Source organism: Copidosoma floridanum, unplaced genomic scaffold, assembly GCF_036245765.1.
Source record: "Copidosoma floridanum isolate Cflo_tuat_1 unplaced genomic scaffold, Cflo_Japanese_pri ptg000028l, whole genome shotgun sequence".
Classification (NCBI taxonomy): Eukaryota; Metazoa; Arthropoda; class Insecta; order Hymenoptera; family Encyrtidae; genus Copidosoma; species Copidosoma floridanum.
The window spans coordinates 7,744,810-7,766,969 of NW_028321905.1; the positions used below are offsets into that span (position 1 = coordinate 7,744,810).

Here is a 22,160-nt window from a genome sequence, read left to right on the forward strand (position 1 = left end):
TAATATCTCAAGATTTTGCTTCACTTAGGGCATAAACAAGGACACCGTTCTATTCAGTGGATCAAAATCTATTAAATGAAACATATTTAATTCCGTAGGTTTTAACAAGGAATCTTCCATAAATAGTGAAAACAAACCTTTCAGAAACTACATTCAGAATATAAGAGATGAAGAACGTGAGATTAGGGACAATTAAAAAGATCCAAATGAAATAGCAGTTTTACAAAATTTACGTAGTGCCAAACGTACCAGCATGGGTAGGGGCTCAAAAATCTTACAAAGTTTAAAAACATTTAGAAGACGTGTATAAATGTGTGCCAGGTGAAAATATCTGGCATCATTAATCTTTGCAGCAGAAAATACGCCAATGACCAGAGAAGTTAGAGGGCAAATATTATGAGTATGCAAATCCCCACATAATTTGTCCATATTATTTATCCTTAATAGCACACAAAGTCTGCATAAGTCAGTTTCACTAAACACATATACATATACATATAAAGACAGTGAAAATTTGTTGTCTAATTTTCTGGAATAAATTTGAGCTTCTGCGAGGAGTAGTAAAAGGATTTACAAAATGGTTTTACTTTAAACAATCAACAAATATATTAACCAAAGAGAAAGAGATTAACAATAATTTCTGAGATAATGAAAAATCGCGACGCTATCAAAGAATACTCAAAATTGAGAGTAGATCAGCTTTACAAAGCAAGCTGTCTACGCTTCAAATTTGTCTGCCGATTCGACGAATAGTAAGTCGATCGTGCAGATAAAATTTACAACGCTTTAACAAGATCACGGCCTCGACACAACGATTAGCTAGCCGTTCGTGCAGTTCTTATCTTGTTGAATGCTGCCTCTATTGCTTAGTAGTAGGCTAATAGGCCTTTAAGAGATAAAGGTACAAAAAATTACAAATCCAGCGTGGAGTAGTAAATCTCTGTGGTGTTGCTGCTGCTTGGGCACATCTTTAGCCCGAAAAACGACTTTGCTGCGTTATACTGCTTGCTTGAGTATAATTGCTGTTGCGTAGGTACGTCTACTTCGCTCGAAGTCTGGACGGGGAGAGTCTTGCAAGCGTGCTGCTCGAGCCAGACCTACTCGCGGCAAGCCTCATGAAATGTTTTATACAATACGCGGGAAGGGGGAACAGACACACTCGCACAAGTGTATTAAGTACGCACTCCTTGCGGGAGTGTGACCCTGTACCTTTCACACAGCAAAATCCGCGAGTTAAATTAAAAGAAATCTCGCAGCAACAGTGCAAAGACACTCGCCAGCGATACTTAAATTTATTAATGAACATATCGCCCGCCTTGACACAACAAGCATCAAAAAAAATCAAAATAAATTGAAAAAGGAAAGAAAAAAAAAAGCTTTTAATTTTAACGGGACAGGAAATCCTATGTGTGGATTAGAAGCTATCCCTATGTTATTTATCGAGATTGAGTAGCATTAGAATGCATGGAGGCTAAAGAAACAAAAACATTATAGTAAATAAGAAAGAAAAAAAAAAAAAAAAATAGAGAAATAACAAAATTACAAAAGATTCAATTAACTACACTAGCCGCGAAAGCTACCTTACTTCTTTGGATTTTTTACAATCATTTTTATTTATTTTTTTTTTTTTCTGTAGCCGAAGCGGATTTTGTCGGCAGTTGGTCGTAAAAGTTGACAAGCTCTGGCTCAGTAGGTTGTTTCACAAGCTTCACTACTAAACGAGTGAACGTGGATGTTGCCGTCTTGACAGTGACAACTTGCACAAGCCCGTCAGCCCCCGGATGTGCTTTGATGACCAAGCCAAGGCGCTACTGAGTTGGAGGCGAGAGCTCGTCCGTCAACAAAACGACGTCCCCCTTTTGCAAGTTTGGCTCTGGGTCCAACCATTTATTTTGACGCTGCAAAAACTGTAGGACCTCCTTTCTCCAACGTGACCAAAAGGAGTCTCTAAGGTTGCCCAGAAACCTGCACCGGTCGTTGAGTGAAATGGGCTGAGTTGCTTCGTCGTACGGCTTCGGAGATGACAGCAAAGATGAGCCCGTCAAAAAATGCGCCGGAGTGAGAGCGACTGTGTTTTTGGGATCTGTGCTGAGGGGGCACAGTGGCCTAGAATTAAGGCATGCCTCGATTTTCACAGCCAACGTCGACAGCTCCTCGAAGGTAAGCGAGTGATCTCCGATGACTCTACGGAAGTGGTGCTTGAAAATACGCACCGCCGCTTCTCAAAGTCCGCCGAAATGTGGGGAACGTGGCGGAATGAGCGACCATTGGGTGCATTGGGTAGCCAAAGTTGATACCACGCTGTCCATAAAGGGTGACGACTTGGTGAAGAGCGGTTGCAGCTCCTTATCAGCTTTTTTAAAGGTTGTTGCGTTATCCGAATAAAGCTTCTTGCAAACCCCTCTACGAGCGCAGAACCGTGCATAGGCTGCAAGAAAAGCATCTGTGAATTAATCCGAAACAATTTCAATGTGTATAGCTAGCGTAAATAAACAAATAAATGTTGCGACGTAGCCTTTTGTAGATTTTGCCCCTCGGCCTCTGAAAAACAGCACAGGGATGGGCCCTGCGTAATCCAGTCCGGTAATGGCAAATGCACGAGACGGCGTCGTTCGGTCAGCAGGCAAGGGGCCCATCTGCTGGGCAGAGCATCTGCCATCAAATCTTGAGCAGCAGACGCATTGCCTGTAGACTCCTGCTGCTACGGCCGGGCCTCAAGTGATCCAGAGCGAGCGGTAGATATGGGACAATATAAGTTGCGTACCACCATGAAGCGTTAACTTGTGCACTTCTTTGACGAGTCATTTGACCAGAATGCATCCCCCTGGTAGCACAATTGGATGCTTCTCGTTGTAAGGTATCGGCGAATAATGTAGTCGACCTCCCACTTAGATCAAACCCCGTTCGCAGATAAAAGAACTGAGACGAGCCAGCGGACTACGCTTAGAAAGTGGCTTATTCGCTAGCAATTTCTTTCGCTCCTCCTTATAATGTTGTTGCTGGATGGCTCTGTAACAAAAATTTTGGGCAAAAGCCCTCTCCCGTAGTGAGATGAATTTGTTACTTTCTCGTGGCTTATCATCTGGTTTCCGAAGCCAGCGCCCACAGTAGCCCAAGATGCGCAGTATTTTCTCAAAATTAGAAAACTTTTGCAGCGACGGCAAACAGATGCAACCTGCGACCAAACTGGCTTCCTCGTCATTCCTCTCCTTGGCTGCAAGAGCATGCGTCTCCTCAATGGCTTGAGCGCTTAAAGGGACGGATGACGGCCAGGCTGCTTCTGGTAGCGGAAGCCAAGCGGGTCCGTGCCACCAGAGCCGAAATGTAGCAAGGTCTGCGGGACTGAGGCCTCGCGTTGCACAGTCCGCAGCGTTGTCAGCAGATCTCACATGCCTCCAAATAGCTGATGGAATCCGAGTGATGATCTCGCTTGTACAGTTGGCAATAAAGGTTTGCCACCTGGACGGGTGATCCTTCAACCACTTCAGTACAACTCGTGAGTCTGACCAGCAGTGGATCGCTGTCAGTGGACGATGCAACGAATTAAGGAGATACGAAGTCAGTCGAGATAACAGTGTAGCAGCACAGAGCTCCAGCCTTGGCAGCGACTGCACCTTCGTAGGCGCGACCTTGGTTTTCGCTACAAGCAGCATAGGCGTAGACCCAGGCACCACTAAGTAAACTGCTGCAGCATAAGCCCTTTGTGAGGCATCGGCAAATCCGTGCAGCTGCCAGTCGTCATTCTCCTTCATGTTTATCCACCTTGGAATTTGGATCCTTGGTACGTCTGAAAGATTGGCTCGGAATTGCAACCATCGAGCTTGCAGAGACTGCGTTGTAGGCGCGTCCCTGTCCACCTTATCGATCCACAAATCTTGCATAATGATTTTGGCAACGATAATCATTGGTACTAGCCATCCTAGAGGGTCGAACAAACGAGCAATATCAGACAAGATTAAGCGTTTTGTTACTTCGCATGGTGAGTGCGTTTCGGTGACCGAAAACATGAATTTATCTTCTTGGGGGAGCCACTTAAGGCCAAGAGTAGATATTACCTCGTCTGCTTTTACATTTACCACACCCGTAGACGTTTAAATCAAACCTGATAGCAGCTGTGGTTCATTCGCTGCCTATTTGCTAAGGGCCATACCAGCAGTCCCTAACAGAGCAATCAGCTGGTCACGTCGTCGCAGCGCTTCTTCAACCGTGTCTGCTCTGGCGAAGAGATCATCAACATAGAGCGTATGTTGCAGGATTGCAGCGGCATCTGGATAGTCGGCAGCTCCATCGATGGCCAGCTGCTTCATCACGCGAAGAGCTAAAAATGGAGCAGACGCAGTGCCGTACGTCACGGTGGTGCATCTGTAGTCCTTCGACGGCTGATTGCTATCCTCGCCAGAGAATTCACTGCCAATCCGCATCTTTGGGATGTGCCAGTATTTGCCTAAACATCCGGATAACGTCAGAAGTAAGCACATATCTTAATTGCCTCCAAAGTGTTAAGACTATTGCGATATCGGTCTGCAACTTTGGGCCAGGCAAGAGCAAATCATTAAGGCCGATCCCATTGCGAGATTTTTGCGACGCGTCGAAGACTACGTGGATTTTTTCTATATTGTCGGGCCTTACTACTGCATGATGAGGCATATAAAAACTGGGCCTGTTGATTTGTGATACCGAAACAGACTCCATGTGCTGCAGCTCAATATACTCGCACATGAAAGCCTTGTAGCGCTCAGCAAGTTGAGAATTGTGCTGCAGTCGCCGCTCAGAGCGAGCCAGACACGCTGCAGCAATATCACGAGAGCCAAGAAAATTAGGTCTCTTAGCGAAAGGTAGACGAACTACAAAACGACCATTTTCATTGCGAGAATACGAATTTGTGAAAAGCTCCTCACACTTTTCTTCGTCAGTGGTCAACAAGGACTTACGAGGAACTTCTTCTATCTCCCAAAATCTTGAGACAAGTTGAGATAGCGAAGGTTCCGTGTGCGTGTGAAACGCGCGAATCGACGAGCTTTGCGGATTACCAGAATCGATAGCTCCAGTTAGCAATCAACCGAATACCGATTGCTGAGCTAGTGGAGTACCTGCCAGACCCCTGACCAAACCTTCCATAATTAAAGCTGGATAAACATCAGCCCCTAAAATTACATCGATTTTTGCAGGATCAGTATAGTCTGGATCTGCTAGATCTAGGCCCTCGACATGCGGCCAATTCCCTCGCGTGAGCTTTTGCTTTGGCAAGCACCTAGTAAGCTCGTTAGGAACTAAAGCCGAAAAAGCCATTGCAAAATTTTGTTTTTTGTTCGTCCTTAGGATACCATGAGCAATAGAATAGCATCTAGAAGAAGTCTCTGCTCCGACACCGATCACCGAAAGCGAAGTTTTCTCGGAATCAAGCTTAAGAAAATTCACCGTGCGCTTTGAAATAAATAATTTTTCTGCACAGGGATCGATTAATGCGCGAACTTCTAGAGATTAACCGGCCGAATTGGCAACTATAACGCGGGCTGTTGCCAGAAGTATCGTTGCTCCTACAGAGGCACTATGTGATGCGATTTCACCGCCTGAATCAGCAGAAGTAGCAGCAGTGCCAGTGATCTGTGTGGCATTATTATTATTATTCGATTTTGGAAAGCCACGATTGCTTGAATCCTGAATTTGAAAATAGCCAGATGAAGCTTATTATGATGCGCTGCCCGGCATGTAAAACACCGATGCTTTGAGGTGCATTTGTCAGCGAAATGCCCTTTCTTAAAACAATTAAGACAAAGTTTTGCCTTTTTGCAGAACTCTAAACGTTGAGAAGGCGTTTTAGCATTAAACTAACTACAATAATGCAGCCAGTGATTGTTTCTACAAAGATTGCATGAAGGGCCGGACTTCGAGTCTGTTAACTCAACAGTCTGGGCATTATTGGCTGTCACACGATTAGAAAAACGAAAAGCCGAATTATTCGCTTTCTTGCCACGCGATTCACAGGTCTCGGTTGTAGCGCGTGCTTGCTCTAACGTTTGAATACGCTTCTCTAAAAAACGTAATAACACGTCATAATTTGAGAAACCGTCAACTGCACTCTGCGAAACCTCCCACGCTTCTCGAGAGTTTACATCGAGCTTTCTAATAATGCAATGCACGAACCAGTTATCATAGTGCTCAATGGGGCAAGTCAGGCACGAAGCGCTCAAACAGCTTCCTTGACTTGGTCCATATCATATCATTCAAGTCCTGAACATTGCGAGCTTTGACTAACGGTAGCTGTATCAAGTTCTCGAGAGTATTAAAAAGGCGAATTTGCGGACGCCGTACTAGCTTGTCCCACGCTACATCAAAATTCGTTTCAATCGCGTCAAGACCTTTTCAACGGTGCGCCGCTTGACCTTGAACTGCGTTAAGCAAATGTTGTAGTCTTTCTACTCGCGGGATATCGACCTTATCCTTAATTAGCGAGCAAAATCGCTGTTTAAAGCTCTCCCATTCTCCTAGGCTGCCGGAGAACGTGGGTAACGAAATGCTTGAGAGTGTTAATCGAGAAGAAGACGCGTTAAAATTTTGTACAAAATGCTGTGAAGCTGGTGGGTTCTGTTGAGGGGGTTGCGGATTTAGCTCTGCTAGGTCACCACGTGATCTAGCACGCGCGCTCGAATACTCAACTTCGGCCGAAGTATAGAGATCGTTGCGAAAATACTCTCTATCTTTCAATTGATCCTCGAACTTGAGCAAATCATCGTGTCCTTCCTCAAACCTTGACCAATATCTCTCGAGCAACTCTAGACGCGTATTGAAATGATCTGCAGTTTGTGCCCCTGCACCTGCCTTTTCCGTTGAATTTACAAAAAAATTCACGATATGTTTGTACCCGCTGAGCTGAGATTTTAAAATCTCTTCCATGATGACTAATTCAAGAGAATAGGACGGTACTCAATACTATGTAGTATAGCAACGTAGCGTTAGCAATCGCTGATTTGTTTTGAAAAAATCGATGTATACACAGGCTTACTGTCCCAATCGACTCTCCCCCTTTACTTGGTCTCGTCCAACACCGAAGAATACAGGCCTGCGAAAATCGAGCTTGACTTGGGGCTGTAAAGGTTGCGAAGAAGGGAAAAAGCCTGGTCACTGGAACGAAGATCCTCACAAACAGGAGACGGTGATAGCTTTTCTTGTGCGCTCCAAATGCCTCTCTCTCTTTCTCTCTCTCTCCGATGGTGGCGATTTATTTTAGACTATTGCGTGCTCGATAACGTCACGGTGGCCTTGATGATGGCCGCGTATAACGATAGATCTGTTTTCCAGAAAAACGACCACGCTCTGCTACCAAAATGTATATTTATATATATATGTGGGCTTTTCTCGAGACTCAAGAAGCTTCGAAAGCCTCGAATGGAAAAACCCAGGGCAAATTCGGACTGCTGCCGAATTAATGACAGTAAAAATTTGTTGTCTAATTTTTTAGAATAAATTTGAGCTTCTGCGAAGTGTAGTAAAGAATTTACAAAATTGTTTTACTTTATACAATCAACAAATATATTTACCAAAGAGAAAGAGATTAACAATAATTTCTGAGATAATAGAATATCGCGACGCTATCAAAGAATACTCGAAATTCAGACTAGATTAGCTTCACAAAGTAAGCTGTCTACGCTTCAAATTTGTCTGCTGATTTAACGAATAGCGAGTCGATCGTGCAGATAAAACTTACAGCGCTTCAACAAGATCACTGCCTTGACACGACGAGTAGCTAGCCGTTTGTGCAGTTCTTATCTAGGTGAATGCTGCCTCTATTGTTTAGGCATTTAAGAGATAAGGATACTTAAAATTACAAATCCAGCGTGGAGTAGTAAATCTCTGCGGTGTTGCTGCTGCTTGGGCACATCTTTAGCTCAAAAAACGACTTTGCTGCGTTATACTGCTTGCTTGAGTATAATTGCTGTTGCGTAGGTACGTCTACTTCGCTCGAAGTCTGGACAAGGGGAGTCCCGCAAGCGTGCTGCTCGAGCCAGACCTACTCGCGGCAAGCCTCATCAAATGTTTTATACAATACGCGGGAAGGGGGAACAGACACACTCGCACAAGTGTATTAAATACGCACTCCTTGCGGGAGTGTGACCCCCTACCTCTCGCACAGCAAAATCCGCGAGTTAAATTAGAAGAAAACTCGCAGCAACAGCGCAAAGACACTTGCCAGTGATACTTAAATTCATAAATGAACATATTTATTTAAGGTGGCTCCAGCGCCTAGTGCCGTATCAAAATGGGAAGACTAAAAATTAATCATTATTTTCTTCAAAATATGGTATAAAATTATTGTAGAGACTGTTGTAAGCCATATTCTACATTTTATCTGTTACTTTAGTGAGTTAATATAATAAAACAAAAAAGTTTTATGGTGCCCTGATTGATGAACTGTTACGGTACGCTCCTAAGTTTAAGAGTAGTTATACCTATATATATGTACTCTGCAGAATGCAGACAGCTGAGAGCTGACTTGCACTTGCAACTGTATACTTAGTCTCCAAATATTTAAAGATTTTGTTTGATAACAAGACACTTTTCTCATGTCATCGAAAACTGCGTAATAGTATATATATAAGATAGTATGTTTTTTACACCGTACGGGTTATTTATATAAGTGCAGCAGTAGGTTGTATATCGCGTAAGCTCTCATTTCCTATCCAACCCGTCTTAAAACTACGAGTTTGTAAGCATTATTTTTTTACAATTTTCATCGTCAACCTTAATTTTTTTTATACGAATAGAAAGATGGGAATTCAAAGAATATAATTCAATTTCATTAACCTAGGTTGGGTTATTTATAATTTTAACATTGAGGCCACTGGAGCCACCTTAACTACTTTGCCAGTAAGCGCCCCGAGTCATGAGGTGATAGTTGCTTGTGTTATTTGAATAATTAATTATTAGCAGAGTGGCCAGTAAGCGCCCTAGGTCATCAGGTGATAGGCGCTTGTGTTATTTATTATTAATTATTTATTTAAAAGAGTGGTCATTAAGCGCCTTGGGTCATAAGGTGATAGGCGCTTGTGTTATTAATAAATAATTATCTATTTAGCAGAGTTTCCCGTAAGCTCCCTGGGTCATGAGGTGATAGGCGCTTGTGTTATCAATAATCATTTATTTAACAGAGTTGCTAGTAAGTGTTCTAAGTTACTAAGTGATAGGCGCTTGTTTCATTTATAATTTTTTATTTAACGTAGTTGCCAGTAAGCACCTCGGGTCATAAAGTCATAGGCGCATGGGTTATGATTAATTATTTATTTAACAGAATTGCCAGTAAGTGCCCCAGGTCATGAGGTGATAGGCGATTGTGTTATTGATAATTATTTACTTAACAGAGTGGCCAGTAAGCGCACTAGGTCTTCGGGTGATAGGTGCTTGTGTTTGTAACAAATATTTGATTTTTTAAGGGAGAGGCCAGTAAGCAACTTGAGTCATTGGGTGATAGGTGCTTGTGTTATTTATTGATAGTTATTTATTTAACAGAGTGGCCAGTAAGCGCCCTAGGTCATCGGGTGATAGGCGCTTGAGTTTGTAACGAATATTTTATTTTTTAAGAGAGAGGCCAGTAAGCAACTCGAGTTATTGGGTGATAGGCACCAAGGCTTTCATATTTTCGGGAGTTCGCCGCATGCGCAGTGCGCAATCACCCTCTCTCCATAGAGCAAGCTGGAGCGGAAGAGCCTCCATATACAGAAATCACTCAGAAAACTGTTTGTAAAAGTATTAATTACGATAGTATATAACAAGACAAGAAAAAAATTCATCAATGGAACTAGGAAGAAAAAGGTAATATTTATGAAAACTATCGAGCTTCTTGGTAAAAAAACCACGTGGTTTTAAAAAACCACCTGGTTGTAAAAACTATGTGGTCAATTTGAGACAAAAACTACGTGGTAAACCACGTGGTAAAACTATGTGGTTTACCACGTGGTAAAACCACGTGGTTATTTTCAATAGAGCTATTAAGATTATTTACAAGATTATCACTTAATACGCACACTGTTACACTACTACGCACAAGTACAACTTTTCTGCAAGCGTTAAATTGATAAGCGCCAAGAATAAATTTAACGCTTGTAGCAAAACTATACTTGTGCGTAGTAGTGTAACAGTGTACGTATTAAGTGACAATCTTGTAAAAAATCTTAGTGGGTTTTACAATTACCATGTAGAGTAAAGCTAAGTAAGTATTACATCTCATTAAAGTTTCGACTATTGTTTTGTTATCATTAAGATTTAATCGACTTTAAAGAATTATTTATTTTGTTGAAGGATATCCTATGACAGAAACTCTTAGATTGTAAAAATTTTCTATGAAAGAACAAGTATGGTAGAACTCAAAACAAATTATGTGGGTGAGTAATGTTAGGTATTGATGATTTTGTTCCATACTTTTATAATTTGATAACAACATTATACATACAATAAAATAAGCTGACAAAATGAAGTCACTAAAACAAAAAATAAAAAAGCTTTTTGCCAATAACTTGGCAGCGAGTTTTTTTATCAAGTATAGCACAATTATTAACACAAATATTTCTTACATCATGAAATCGGCTTTCATATTATAATATTGTTTTACTTGATGCATATCCCAATATACCACAATATTAATTGATTCTAAAAAATACATATGTTTGAATAAAGAGCCTCCTTAGTAATGTATAAAACTTCTGTTCTATTAGTAGTTTGCATCTACTAAATTGCAATTTAATATCTATACTAGTTGAGGATACGGTATACCGTGCAATAAGATTTATTGGCGTATCGAGGATCACAGATGCTCCAAAAAATGCTACAAGCGTTTGCAATCTCCTCTTTGCGATGTGATGGGTCCATCAAAAAGTGTGATTCGTGCCACAGATTATTTTTTAACTTCACGTGTTTAAAGAATCATCAAAAAAAAGGTTCATATAATAAATCTTTTACCGTTTGCGAAAAATTTAAAATTTGTCTGTTATGTTGCAAAACTGTGCGAATATCAAACGAGAAGCATCAACATCAATAATGTATTTTTTTTTGTTGCAACTGCAAAGAGTACTTACCCGTAATTCATCAATGTTACATTCGACCGTTAAAATTGAACAGCAAAAAACCTAATTTTTTAATATTATTCTACGATTTTGAAAGGCAACAGACGACACCCATCGTGGATGATGAGGAAAAAAAAATCCACGAAGTAAATCTGTGTATTGTTCAACAAGTGTGTAATGCTTGTAGTAACGTGCAAGATATTTCAATGAGCTGCGATTATTGCGGAATTTAAGAATATATTTTTCAAGTTATCCAATCAAACAGTTGGTTAATCCAGCTTTGGATCATCAAAAACATTTTAACAAGATCATTTGCATAGCTCACAATGCACAAGGATTCGATGCTCAATTTATTTTTTAATATATAGTGAAAAAACACGACGAACGCGTAGTACCATCCGTTATCATAAACGGATCAAAAATAATATTGATAGAATTTATGAAAATAAAATTTACCGATAGTCTTCATTACTTTTATATGCCTTTAAGCGGCTTACCCAAGTCGTACGGTCTGTCGAAAATTGAAAATGGTATTTTTTCACATTTTTTAAACAAGCCCGAAAATAAGTCGTACGTAGGTCCTGTACCGCCGCTCGACGTATATTCACCTGATAGCATGCATACGAAAGATCAAGATCAGTTTTTAAAATAGTACAGTGAACAAGTAGAAAATAATTGTACATTTGACTTTAAAAATAAAATTACAAAATACTGTGGGAAAGACGTGTAAGTTATAAGATTAGCTTGCTCAGCTATTCGAAAAACCTTTGAAAAATTTGAGTTGGACCCTTTTGTGAAATGCATATGTGCAAATGTCAATGGATACTGTACTCCTCTAGATGGTGTGCATGATCATCGTGGAATCGTATTACAATTCCAAGGTTGCTTTTGGCACGGCTGCACATGGTGTTATCGTATTAACCGAGATACCATTTTGACGACCGGAGATACAATGGATTATAGATATGAGAAAACTTGCATGATTAACGAAAACATAAGAATGTCGAATTACGAGTTGATAGAAAAATGGTAATGCGACTTTAACCAAGAAACTCGTGAAAACAAAGAACTTCCAAATTTTATTCGAGAAAATAAAAATTATTAGAGTAGAAAACCATTGAATCCACGAGATTCATTTTTCGGTGGGCGAACAGGAAACATTGTAAAAATGTACGATTTTCAGGATGTAGAAAATAATAAATACGCTAACGTATGCTCTTTGTATCCACATATTTGCATGTGTGTAAAAAAATAGTAGGTGACAATAATAATATTTTCCAAGTAAATGGATTAATTACGTGTGATGTAGTACCACCTAGAAACTTACATCATCCTGTATTACCGGTGAAAGAACACGATACCCACGACGATGAAAGAGACCGCATTCTAAGAGATACGTGGACATCCGAAGAAGTCAAGGTGGTGTGGGTTATATCTTCAGAAATGTTTACAAAATATATTAATATCAGGTAACACAGTGTAATCAAGAAACGGATGAAGAAGAATTATTTGCACATCATAGTAATGAGTTTTTTAAACAAAAAACACAAGCTTCGGGTTACCCACCTACCTGCATATCTAATAAGCAAAAGGAGTTCTATATCGATGAAATCCGTGGAACTGAAGGAATTAATCTCGACAAAAATGAGATAAGCCTTAATTCCAGCTTAAGATCCGTTGCAAGATTATTACTTAGTTCTTTGTGGGGTGAATTTAATCAACGTCAAAATTTGACAAAGACTAAGGTGGTGACGGTCCCAGAGCGATTAATAAAATAACTTACAAGTGCAGAAATCGATGTACATGGTGTTTTACCCGTCAACTATGATACATTGTACGTTAATTAGAATTATAAGACTAAGGCCTTGACGTAATTACCATCAAGTAACATTGTGGTTGCCGTTTTTGTGACAGCACAAGCACGCTTAGAGCTTTTCGAGTATCTGCATTTTCTAGGAGAACGTGCTCTCTATGACAACACCGATTCCGTTCTTGTGTTTCCCGAGAAGGACTGGATGGTTTACCCATTGGCACGACACTAGGCAGCCTCACTGACGAATTGGCCAATAAAAGAGTTGGCGCATTCATTTTTTCGTTTTTATCCGGTTGACCAAAGTTTTACGCATATAAGATTAGAAGACCCAACGGTAGTCAAGATTATGTTTGCAAAGTAAAAGGTATCAATTTAAATTACAGCAATAGTCAAAAGATAAATTTTGTTACGATTCATGAGCTTGTGATGACTAATATTATGGCAATAAAATTGTCGAACTTTTCCATTAGTCGCACAATTTTTCACGATTTAGTGACTCAACTGGTAATAAAAATGTGTCAACCAGTCTATAAAAAAAGATATTTTGACAGCATGACAACAAGTTATCCGTATGGTTACCAACGTGATGTTGCAGAAGAAGGGATATAATAAATCAGAGTAGTGGAAAACACTCGCTCAGTCGAAGTACGACAAAGCTGTTGGTTAGTTCATTTCACTTTTCATAGCCGATGCATCAACAAGTAAACGACAACATACGTTCAAAACATAGCAAAGCAAACGCTACATTGACGAGCTCTACGAACGATGATTGTCAAAAACCACTTTTAGAAAAATCATTTGAAAAAAAAATTATAAATACGTTTTCCAAAATAAATTTCTGAATCCAAAAAAAAATGGGTACAGAGTCATGAAAAATAGTGAATACAATTGCAAAAATTAATCCTTTTTAGAATAAACACATTACTCATTTAAACTAGGTAAAAATGTGACTGTTTACCTGATTCTCGTATCGGTGTTGCGTCGGATGTTTAATGAAATACGATACATATTCCTAAAAAGATGACATCATCACATTCTACACCACGAAACTTAAATCATTAATAGGAAAATCATCCTTACATATCAAAAAATGTATTTGATAACTTTATGCTCGTGTCAGCTCATTCTTGAAACCGTTGCGACAAATATTTCATAAAACTTAATACATTTTTAAAAAACTGTGACATCAGCTTATTCTATATCACAAATCTATAACCTTGAAAAAAACAAATTATCTTGATGTCAGTTACTCGTGTAACGTTAACCTTAAAACTGCCAGGAATAAGAAGGAAACTTCGTAATATGGTAATCTTGATCATGCACAATAGATGCTCTAACCGCCACAATGTTACAAGCCGATTAGCCGCTGGCGTGGCAGCGGTGGCGGTGGCATCGAAAAGGACTCGATCGGCAGGTGACCCTGACAGAATGAGCTGATTGGTCACGTGAGCCACCTTTGTCCTAGCCTTACCAAAGTGATTGCGGTTTGGCGAGCAGTCCACGGAGGTCCCCTCTGCGGTCAATCAGCTTTTTGACAGAGTTTAGTTGGGCAGTATAGATACGCGATGGCAACACCCGTGGATGTGTACACGGAGTGGACCCACAAGTTGCGGCAGAACCGTTTTTGTCAGACGGTTTTTACGACCCATAAACCGTACGAGTAAAACTCGATTCGAGCGAGTCATTTCTTGTTACGGTGAGTGTCAGCCTGGTTACCGCTATGTCTGGAGTATTATTGAGTTTTACGACGGATTAATGCAAAATAGCCATTGGGTGGACAATCATAGACCAAAACTGGTAATTATTGACAATTTAATTCACGGATCATCCGGTAGTAGCGGTATCGTCGACTTTTATACTAAAGATAGCCATCATAACAATTTAAGCGTAATTCTTATCACGCAAAGTATATTTTTTCTAGGTAGGGGTCGACGTGATGTATCACTAAGCTCGTAATACATTGTCATGTTCAGAAATTCACGACATCGTGCACAAATACTACATCTTTCGAGACAAGGGTGTCTGGAAAATTCTCAGTTCTTGCAAGACGCATATTAGGACGCTACTGCCTTACCATTTGGTTACCTTTTCTTGAATCTCAAGCAAAATACACCAGACAACTGTCGATTTCGAACTTGTATTTTTCCAGACGACTCGTATCTGTATGTAAACATGAGTAAGAAACAGATAAAAAGAAGCAACATGGTGAACCAAGTTCCAATCGTATCATTGTAAAGGCACCAAAGCCACGTTTTCCGTTTGATCAAAAACACGTCGCCATTTTAAGAGCTCTTTATCATCTCGATATCGAACAACAGAGAGGTCTGTTGTGCAAAGCAGATAAGACGTTAATCAAGCACATTTGCGAGTGTGCATTGAACATTCTCGAAGGGAACGTTTCACTAACTGCGGCGCATAAAAAGCGCTTGTGAAGACACGCCAGAATTCTGAGAAAGCTCGCAAACGCAGAAATTCATACGCCGTCAAAGAAAAAAATCATCCTACAACAGAGAGAAAGTTTCTTACCTGCTTTGTTGGGTTCGCTCCTCGGAGAGGTGTTGTTAATGCTATAAAAAACATGGAGCACGGAAAAAAATGATTCTTCTGCCTCAAGAAAGCGTGGATCAACTGCTCGTCGAACCGCAAGCACTTTGGGAAGGCTAGGACAAAGGTGGCTCACGTGACCAATCAGCTCATTCTGTCAGGGTCACCTGCCAATCGAGTCCTTTTCGATGCCACCGCCACCGCTGCCATGCCAGCGGCTAATCGGCTTGTAACATTGTGGCGGTTAGAGCATCTATTGTGCATGATCAAGATTACCATATTACAAAGTTTCCTCCTTATTCCTGGCAGTTTTAAGGTTAACGTTACACGAGTAACTGACATCAAGATAATTTGTTTTTTTCAAGGTTATAGATTTGTGATATAGAATAAGCTGATGTCACAGTTTTTTAAAAATGTATTAAGTTTTATGAAACATTTGTCGCAACGGTTTCAAGAATGAGCTGACACGAGCATAAAGTTATCATATACATTTTTTGATACGTAAGGATGATTTTCCTATTTATGATTTAAGTTTCGTGGTGAAGAATGTGATGATGTCATCTTTTTAGGAATATGTATCGTATTTCATTAAACATCCGACGCAACACCGATACGAGAATCAGGTAAATAGTCACATTTTTACCTAGTTTAAATGAGTAATGTGTTTATCCTAAAAAGGATTAATTTTTGCAATTGTATTCACTATTTTTCATGACTCTGTACCCATTTTTTTTCGGATTCAGAAAATTATTTTGGAAAACATATTTATAATTTTTTTTTCAAATGATTTTTCTAAAAGTGGTTTTTGACAATCATCGTTCGTAGAGCTCGTCAATGTAGCGTTTGCTTTGCTATGTTTTGAACGTATCTTGTCGTTTACTTGTTGATGCATCGGCTATGAAAAGTGAAATGAACTAACCAACAGCTTTGTCGTACCTCGACTGAGCGAGTGTTTTCCACTACTCTGATTTATTATATCCCTTCTTCTGCGACATCACGTTGGTAACCATACGGATAACTTGTTGTCAAGCTGTCAAAATATCTTTTTTTATAGACTGGTTGACACATTTTTATTACCAGTTGAGTCACTAAATCGTGAAAAATTGTGCGACGAATGGAAAAGTTCAACAATTTTATTGCCATAATATTAGTCATCACAAGCTCATGAATCGTAACAAAATTTATCTTTTGACTATTGCTGTAATTTAAATTGATATCTTTTACTTTGCAAACATAATCTTGACTACCGTCGGGTTTTCTAATCTTATATGCGTAAAACTTTGGTCAACCGGATAAAAACGAAAAAATGAATGCGCCAACTCTTTTATTGGCCAATTTTTCAGTGAGGCTGCCTAGTGTCATGCCAATGGGTCAACCATCCAGTCCTTCTCGGGAAACACAAGAACGAAATCTGTGTTGTCATAGAGAGCACGTTCTCCTAGAAAATGCAGATACTCGAAAAGCTCTAAGCGTGCTTGTGCTGTCACAAAAACGGCAACCACAATGTTACTTGATGGTAATTACGTCAAGGCCTTAGTCTTATAATTCTTATTAACGTACAATGTATCATAGTTGACGGGTAAAACACCATGTACATCAATTTCTGCACTTGTAAGTTATTTTATTAATCGCTCTGGGACCGTCATCACCTTAGTCTTTGTCAAATTTTGACGTTGATTAAATTCACCCCACAAAGAACTAAGTAATAATCTTGCAACGGATCTTAAGCTGGAATTAAGGCTTACCTCATTTTTAAACAAAAAATAACTTTTTTAAGAATACGCTAGGCTTATTAGGACATTGGTCTTCGTAAAAAATCGATCATCCTCTTATTTATCATTTTGCGCAAGAAGGTTGCCTTGGTCTGGTGTGTCCGTTTGTGAGTGTCGTGATAAATAGTGCTGTGCAAAACTACGCAATCGAGGACATCACGCAGATGGTTCATTTTTCTTATCTTGCTGGAGAAAATCTTGAAGAAGTTGCTTGCCAATACCATGCTCGTTAGCCTCTCCGTCGTCATCCAGATCCAGAAACGATTGGTGCTTGTCACCGTCGTTTTATGGAAACGGGCAACATTTAACCATTTCGCGGGGACGCTAGTCGCCTACGTGAGGTTTTAGTTCTAGAAATGAAAGAGTTGATTGAGGACATGTTTGAAACTAACCCTCGAACATCAGTTCGTGCTCTCGGACGCCAGCTAAATGTTACCCCTAGCAGAGTCCACGCTGTGATAGCGGATACCAGGAAGCATCTATACCACTATCGGCGCGTTCAAGAGTTTCTGCTTCGTGATCACCAGAGCCGTGTATATTTTTATGGTGATTTTTTGGCCCAAGCACGTGCTGATGCTCATTTTGTTTATACAATCTTGTGGCCTAATCAGTGTACATAAATTGTTGGGGTAGAATTATAGAAAATATCGTTGTTAGTACTTCAATATTTTTTTTGCAGTGTTTTCAGTCAAAAATTTGTGTGTAGAGTGTAAAAAAAATTTTTATTTTGTGGATAGGTGTTTTTGTAATTGCAACTTTAAATATTTAAAAGCTAATTTCTCATGATTTTGTGGTATTGTTATATTAACAATCAAAAAATACCATTGAAACCGTTTTACTTAATTATTTTTTTAAGAAATGAGAAATCTGATCAGGAAATTTTTAAAAAAGAAGAGTGGATTTTATGCATTTGCTTGGTCTTTTTTATTTATTTTATTAAACTTTATAATTTTATTTACTTTAATTAAAAAAAATTGATAATTGAAAACAAGATTAAACGCGTCAAGTGCGTTTATGCGGCACACCTGTCTAATGCGTAAGATTTTACTAAAAAAGGATCAGCATTTAATCCATATAAAGCTCTTTCGTCTGAAAAATTACGAGTAAATTTAGAAACGCAAGAAAATCTCACGCGTTAATCGCCATTGTTTAGCGCGAATGATAATGCTTGTTTTTTAATCTGCGTGGCGATAGGTCTAGAACCTCTTGGTCACTGGAGTACCACATGGCGAATGAATGAAAAAAATCTTTAAAATACCGTGCATTGAGCTAGTTCATTTATTAAAAATCTTCTCAATTTAGAGCTTTGATTATCTAATTTTAAAACATAACTATTTTTATGCCCTCTAACGTTATAAGCACTAAAATATTAAGTATGCGAAAAGGTCCAACATGGTGAGTGTTATTGACTGGCAGAAGCCCTAATCCGTATTTTTCTTTTTTTTTTTTTTTTTTTTTTCAATGGAAAAAAATTTACTAAATTTTGAATCTACTTTAAAATAAAAAAATAAGTGTAAAAAAAAAAAAGCCCATTCCACGCTATGAGTTGGTCAAATTTTATGCATTTTGTCAGTTTTTATCGTTTAAAGAAGGATCAGCATTTAATTTATACAAAGCTCTATTGTCTGAAAAATTACGAGTAAATTTAGAAACTTATTTGTAATACTATGAATCTGAAAACAGCAGGATATTGCAATATTAAAGTATGACTTCAACGGCAATGCTGTCCAATGGTCTTTATTTATTAATTAAAGCATTGTTTCAGCATCTTTAGAATGAGGCCCTTTTTAAGCAAGTTATATCACAGTTTACGGGCTTTACGTGATCGCTTACATTTGTCGAGATCTTAGTTAATTGACTGTAGCCTGTAAGCGACTCGAACATACATTTTTTTTTTTTTTTTTTTTTTTTTTTTTAAATGGTTAATGTATGTATTAGAGAAGGCGTGACCTATATAAAATGATATTTTTGAATAAAATTTATTTAGTTATTATGCTGTTGTCTGTGACTAGTGTAAATTACTTTCGATAAATTCTTTAAAAATTGATAATAAATTTTGTGTATCAAATTGTCTATTCAAGTTATGGACATTTTTACTTATGTGTATTATTTCTGATACCTCACGCCTACTTCTTACATTTTCAACATCTAAAATCTGTACATTACTATATTCAAAATCTATATAGTGTCCTGAATCTTTCACATGGTAATACAATGCAGATCTGTCATCTTTTTTCTTAACATCTCTCATGTGTTCACCAACTCGTGTTTGCAGAGTTCTACTTGATTGACCTATATAATACCGATGACAATCGAGACAATTAATTTTATACACTATATTTGGTTTGTAACGCAGTTCTATTTTGTCTTTCCCTAATTGATTATTTATGTTAATCTTATTTATGTTTTTAAAAATGACGTTAATATTGTACTTTTTTGAAATCTTCTTTATCTCATATTCATAGTCTTTTGAAAACGGTAAGACAATATAGTCATTATATGGGGTTATACAATGATTTTTATAACTATCTTTTTTATTTAATATGTTTAGTCTTTTTTTAATGTATGTATCAATAAATTTTATTGGATAGTTATTGGCTTTTAATCATTTTTTAATTATCTCAAAATTTTCTTTATGGAACTTATTATTAGACAGTTTCATATTTTTATCTACTAAATTATAAGCTATTCCAATTTTTTGTTGTAAGGGGTTGTGTGATTCAAAATTAAGATATTGTCCTGAATGACTTGGTTTTCTATACCAGTTAGTTATGATTTTGTCAGAATTAAAGTAAATAGTAATGTCTAAAAAGTTTATTATTCTGAGTGTTGGATTTTCCAAAGTAAATTGTATATATGGATCAAAACTGTTGAACGTTTGTAGTATTGCATCTATATTATTCTCTAGAGAACATAAAAGTAAGTCATCTACATATTTTACGTAAAACTGTAGTTTAAAGGGTAATTTATTTAAACATTACTGTTCTAAGTCATTCATTACCAATTCAGAAAGTATGGGGCTAAGAGGATTACCCATTACACAGCCAAACTTTTGTTTAAAACATGATCTATTGAAAACGAAATAATTATTTTGTAAAATAAATTTTATAATATCTATAAATTCTGTACATGATAAATTTATATGTATGCCATAATGTTGCCATCTCTTCGTTAGGGCTAAAACTATTAGGGTGATACGTATATTATTAAAAAGGGCTGTGACATCTAAACTAAAAAATTTGTAATTTGATGGGATTTTTTGGTTTTTAAGTTTTTCTATTAATTGAAAACTATTGTTTATACTGTATTGTGATTTATACTGTATTGGGGCTATATTTATATAAAAAGTTGGCTAAAACTTTTGAAAAAGTATACGTAGGAGTGCCTATTGCAGAAATAATAATTCTAATTGGGTATTTAATTTTATGCAGGTTTGTAAGCCCATAACAGGATGCTAAAACGCATTTATTTAATTCAGTATCGAATTTTTTGCTGTAATAATTATCTTCTTAAAAAATATTGTCAATATTATTTAATTTTTTAATTACTTTATTAGTAGCATTTTCTAATTGTTTCAAAATTTTATCTGGCTCTTTATCTATTTTTTCATGCATTTTCGTATCATTTAGACAATTTTCTACTTTATTAGTATAATCAATCTTATCACTGACTATTATACCTCCCCCTTTATCAGCGTACGACACGAAAAAATCAAGTGTATTTTTAAAAAATTTATTTGTTCGAGTCGCTTACAGGCTACAGTCAATTAACTAAGATCTCGACAAATGTAAGCGATCACGTAAAGCCTGTATACTGTAATATAATTTGCTTGAAAAGGGCCTTATTCTAAAGTGGCCGAAACGTTGCTTTAATAAATAAATAAAGACCATTAGACAGCATTGCCGTTGGAGTTATACTTTAATATTAAATTTAGAAACGCAAGAAAATCTTACGCGTCAAGCGCGATGGCTCAGCGTGAATGATTATGCTTGTTTTTCAATCTGCGTTTTGAATGGTCTTGAACTTCTTGGTAACTGTTTTTCTTACAAGATCTTTTTCTTATTACTTTTTTCCCAGGCTACAGACTGGCAGTATATTATTGAATATATATCTGGCGTGTTTAGAAAAAAAAATTAATTCCATTGCTTGTCCTACAGGACTCTTTTACTGCCTCATTTTTTATCTGCTCTCAAAGCTGCAACAGATTGTAAAAAATCATGTTAATGGACTGCAAAATATTTACAATAACATTTTGAATTTTTTTATACCTATACTAAACTGTTCGATGTGTCCTCCGTTGTTTTCGACACCTAAATTAGCTCTTCGAACAATATTGTTGACGGATCTTAGGGCCATTCCTCTCTCTCGCACCTCATCGAATGCCTGGACTATTCTCTGTCTGCAATCCTCAGTGTCTACAGGTTCAGTTTTGTACACTTATTCCTTGACGCAGCCCCACAGAAAATAGTTCAGTGAGTTCAGATCGGGGGAACGAGCTGGTCACGCTATTGGACCTCCTCGACCTATCCACCTCTCCGGGAAAGTGTCGTTCAGGTACCTCGTGATATTACGTATAAAATGAGCTGGAGCTTTATTATGCTTGTGGATGAGTCTCAGTTATGTCGAAAGTAAGAGGTCCTCTAAATGCCCAGACAACTAATTTTGTGAAAAATCGAGATACGCTGCACCGTTCAGCAGAGGAGGCAAAAATACGAAACCAATCTACAAATCAAGTAAATTGGAGAGTAAATATTAAAACGTAAATTAATCCTAATCAAATTTCGTATTTCTAAACAAAATAATGAAGTAAAACAGTTTTAATGGTATTTTTCATTTGTTAATATAGCAATAATACAAAATCATGAAAAATTAGCTTTGAAATATTTTAAGTTGCAATTTAAAAAATACCAATCCACGGAATTAAAATTTCTTTTACACTCTACAAACAAATTTTTGACGGAAAACACTGCAAAAAAA

At 37.9% G+C, this 22,160-nt stretch overlaps 1 protein-coding gene across 1 annotated transcript; it reads right to left on the reverse strand.

Annotated features, from left to right (window-relative positions):
- Nucleotides 1–1,808: 1,808 nt before the first annotated feature.
- LOC106637989 (uncharacterized) lies at nucleotides 1,809–5,289 on the reverse strand. The gene is made up of 7 exons (XM_089595794.1): nucleotides 5,091–5,289; nucleotides 4,932–5,042; nucleotides 4,513–4,844; nucleotides 4,151–4,421; nucleotides 2,900–4,060; nucleotides 2,298–2,443; nucleotides 1,809–2,198 (listed from the first exon to the last, which is right to left on the reverse strand). The coding sequence occupies exons 1-7, from the start codon at nucleotides 5,287–5,289 to the stop codon at nucleotides 1,809–1,811; spliced, it is 2,610 nt and encodes an 869-aa protein (XP_089451920.1).
- Nucleotides 5,290–22,160: the final 16,871 nt, after the last annotated feature.

Coding starts and splice junctions, on each gene's coding strand:
- LOC106637989 (XM_089595794.1), bottom strand. CDS start 5,289: ATGGCTTTTTCGGCTTTAGTTCCTAACGAGCTTACTAGGTGCTTGCCA. Junction 4,422..4,512: donor CAAAGTTGCAGACCGATATC/GCAATAGTCTTA, acceptor CACATCCCAAAG/ATGCGGATTGGCAGTGAATT. Junction 2,199..2,297: donor CACCCTTTATGGACAGCGTG/GTATCAACTTTG, acceptor CGTATTTTCAAG/CACCACTTCCGTAGAGTCAT.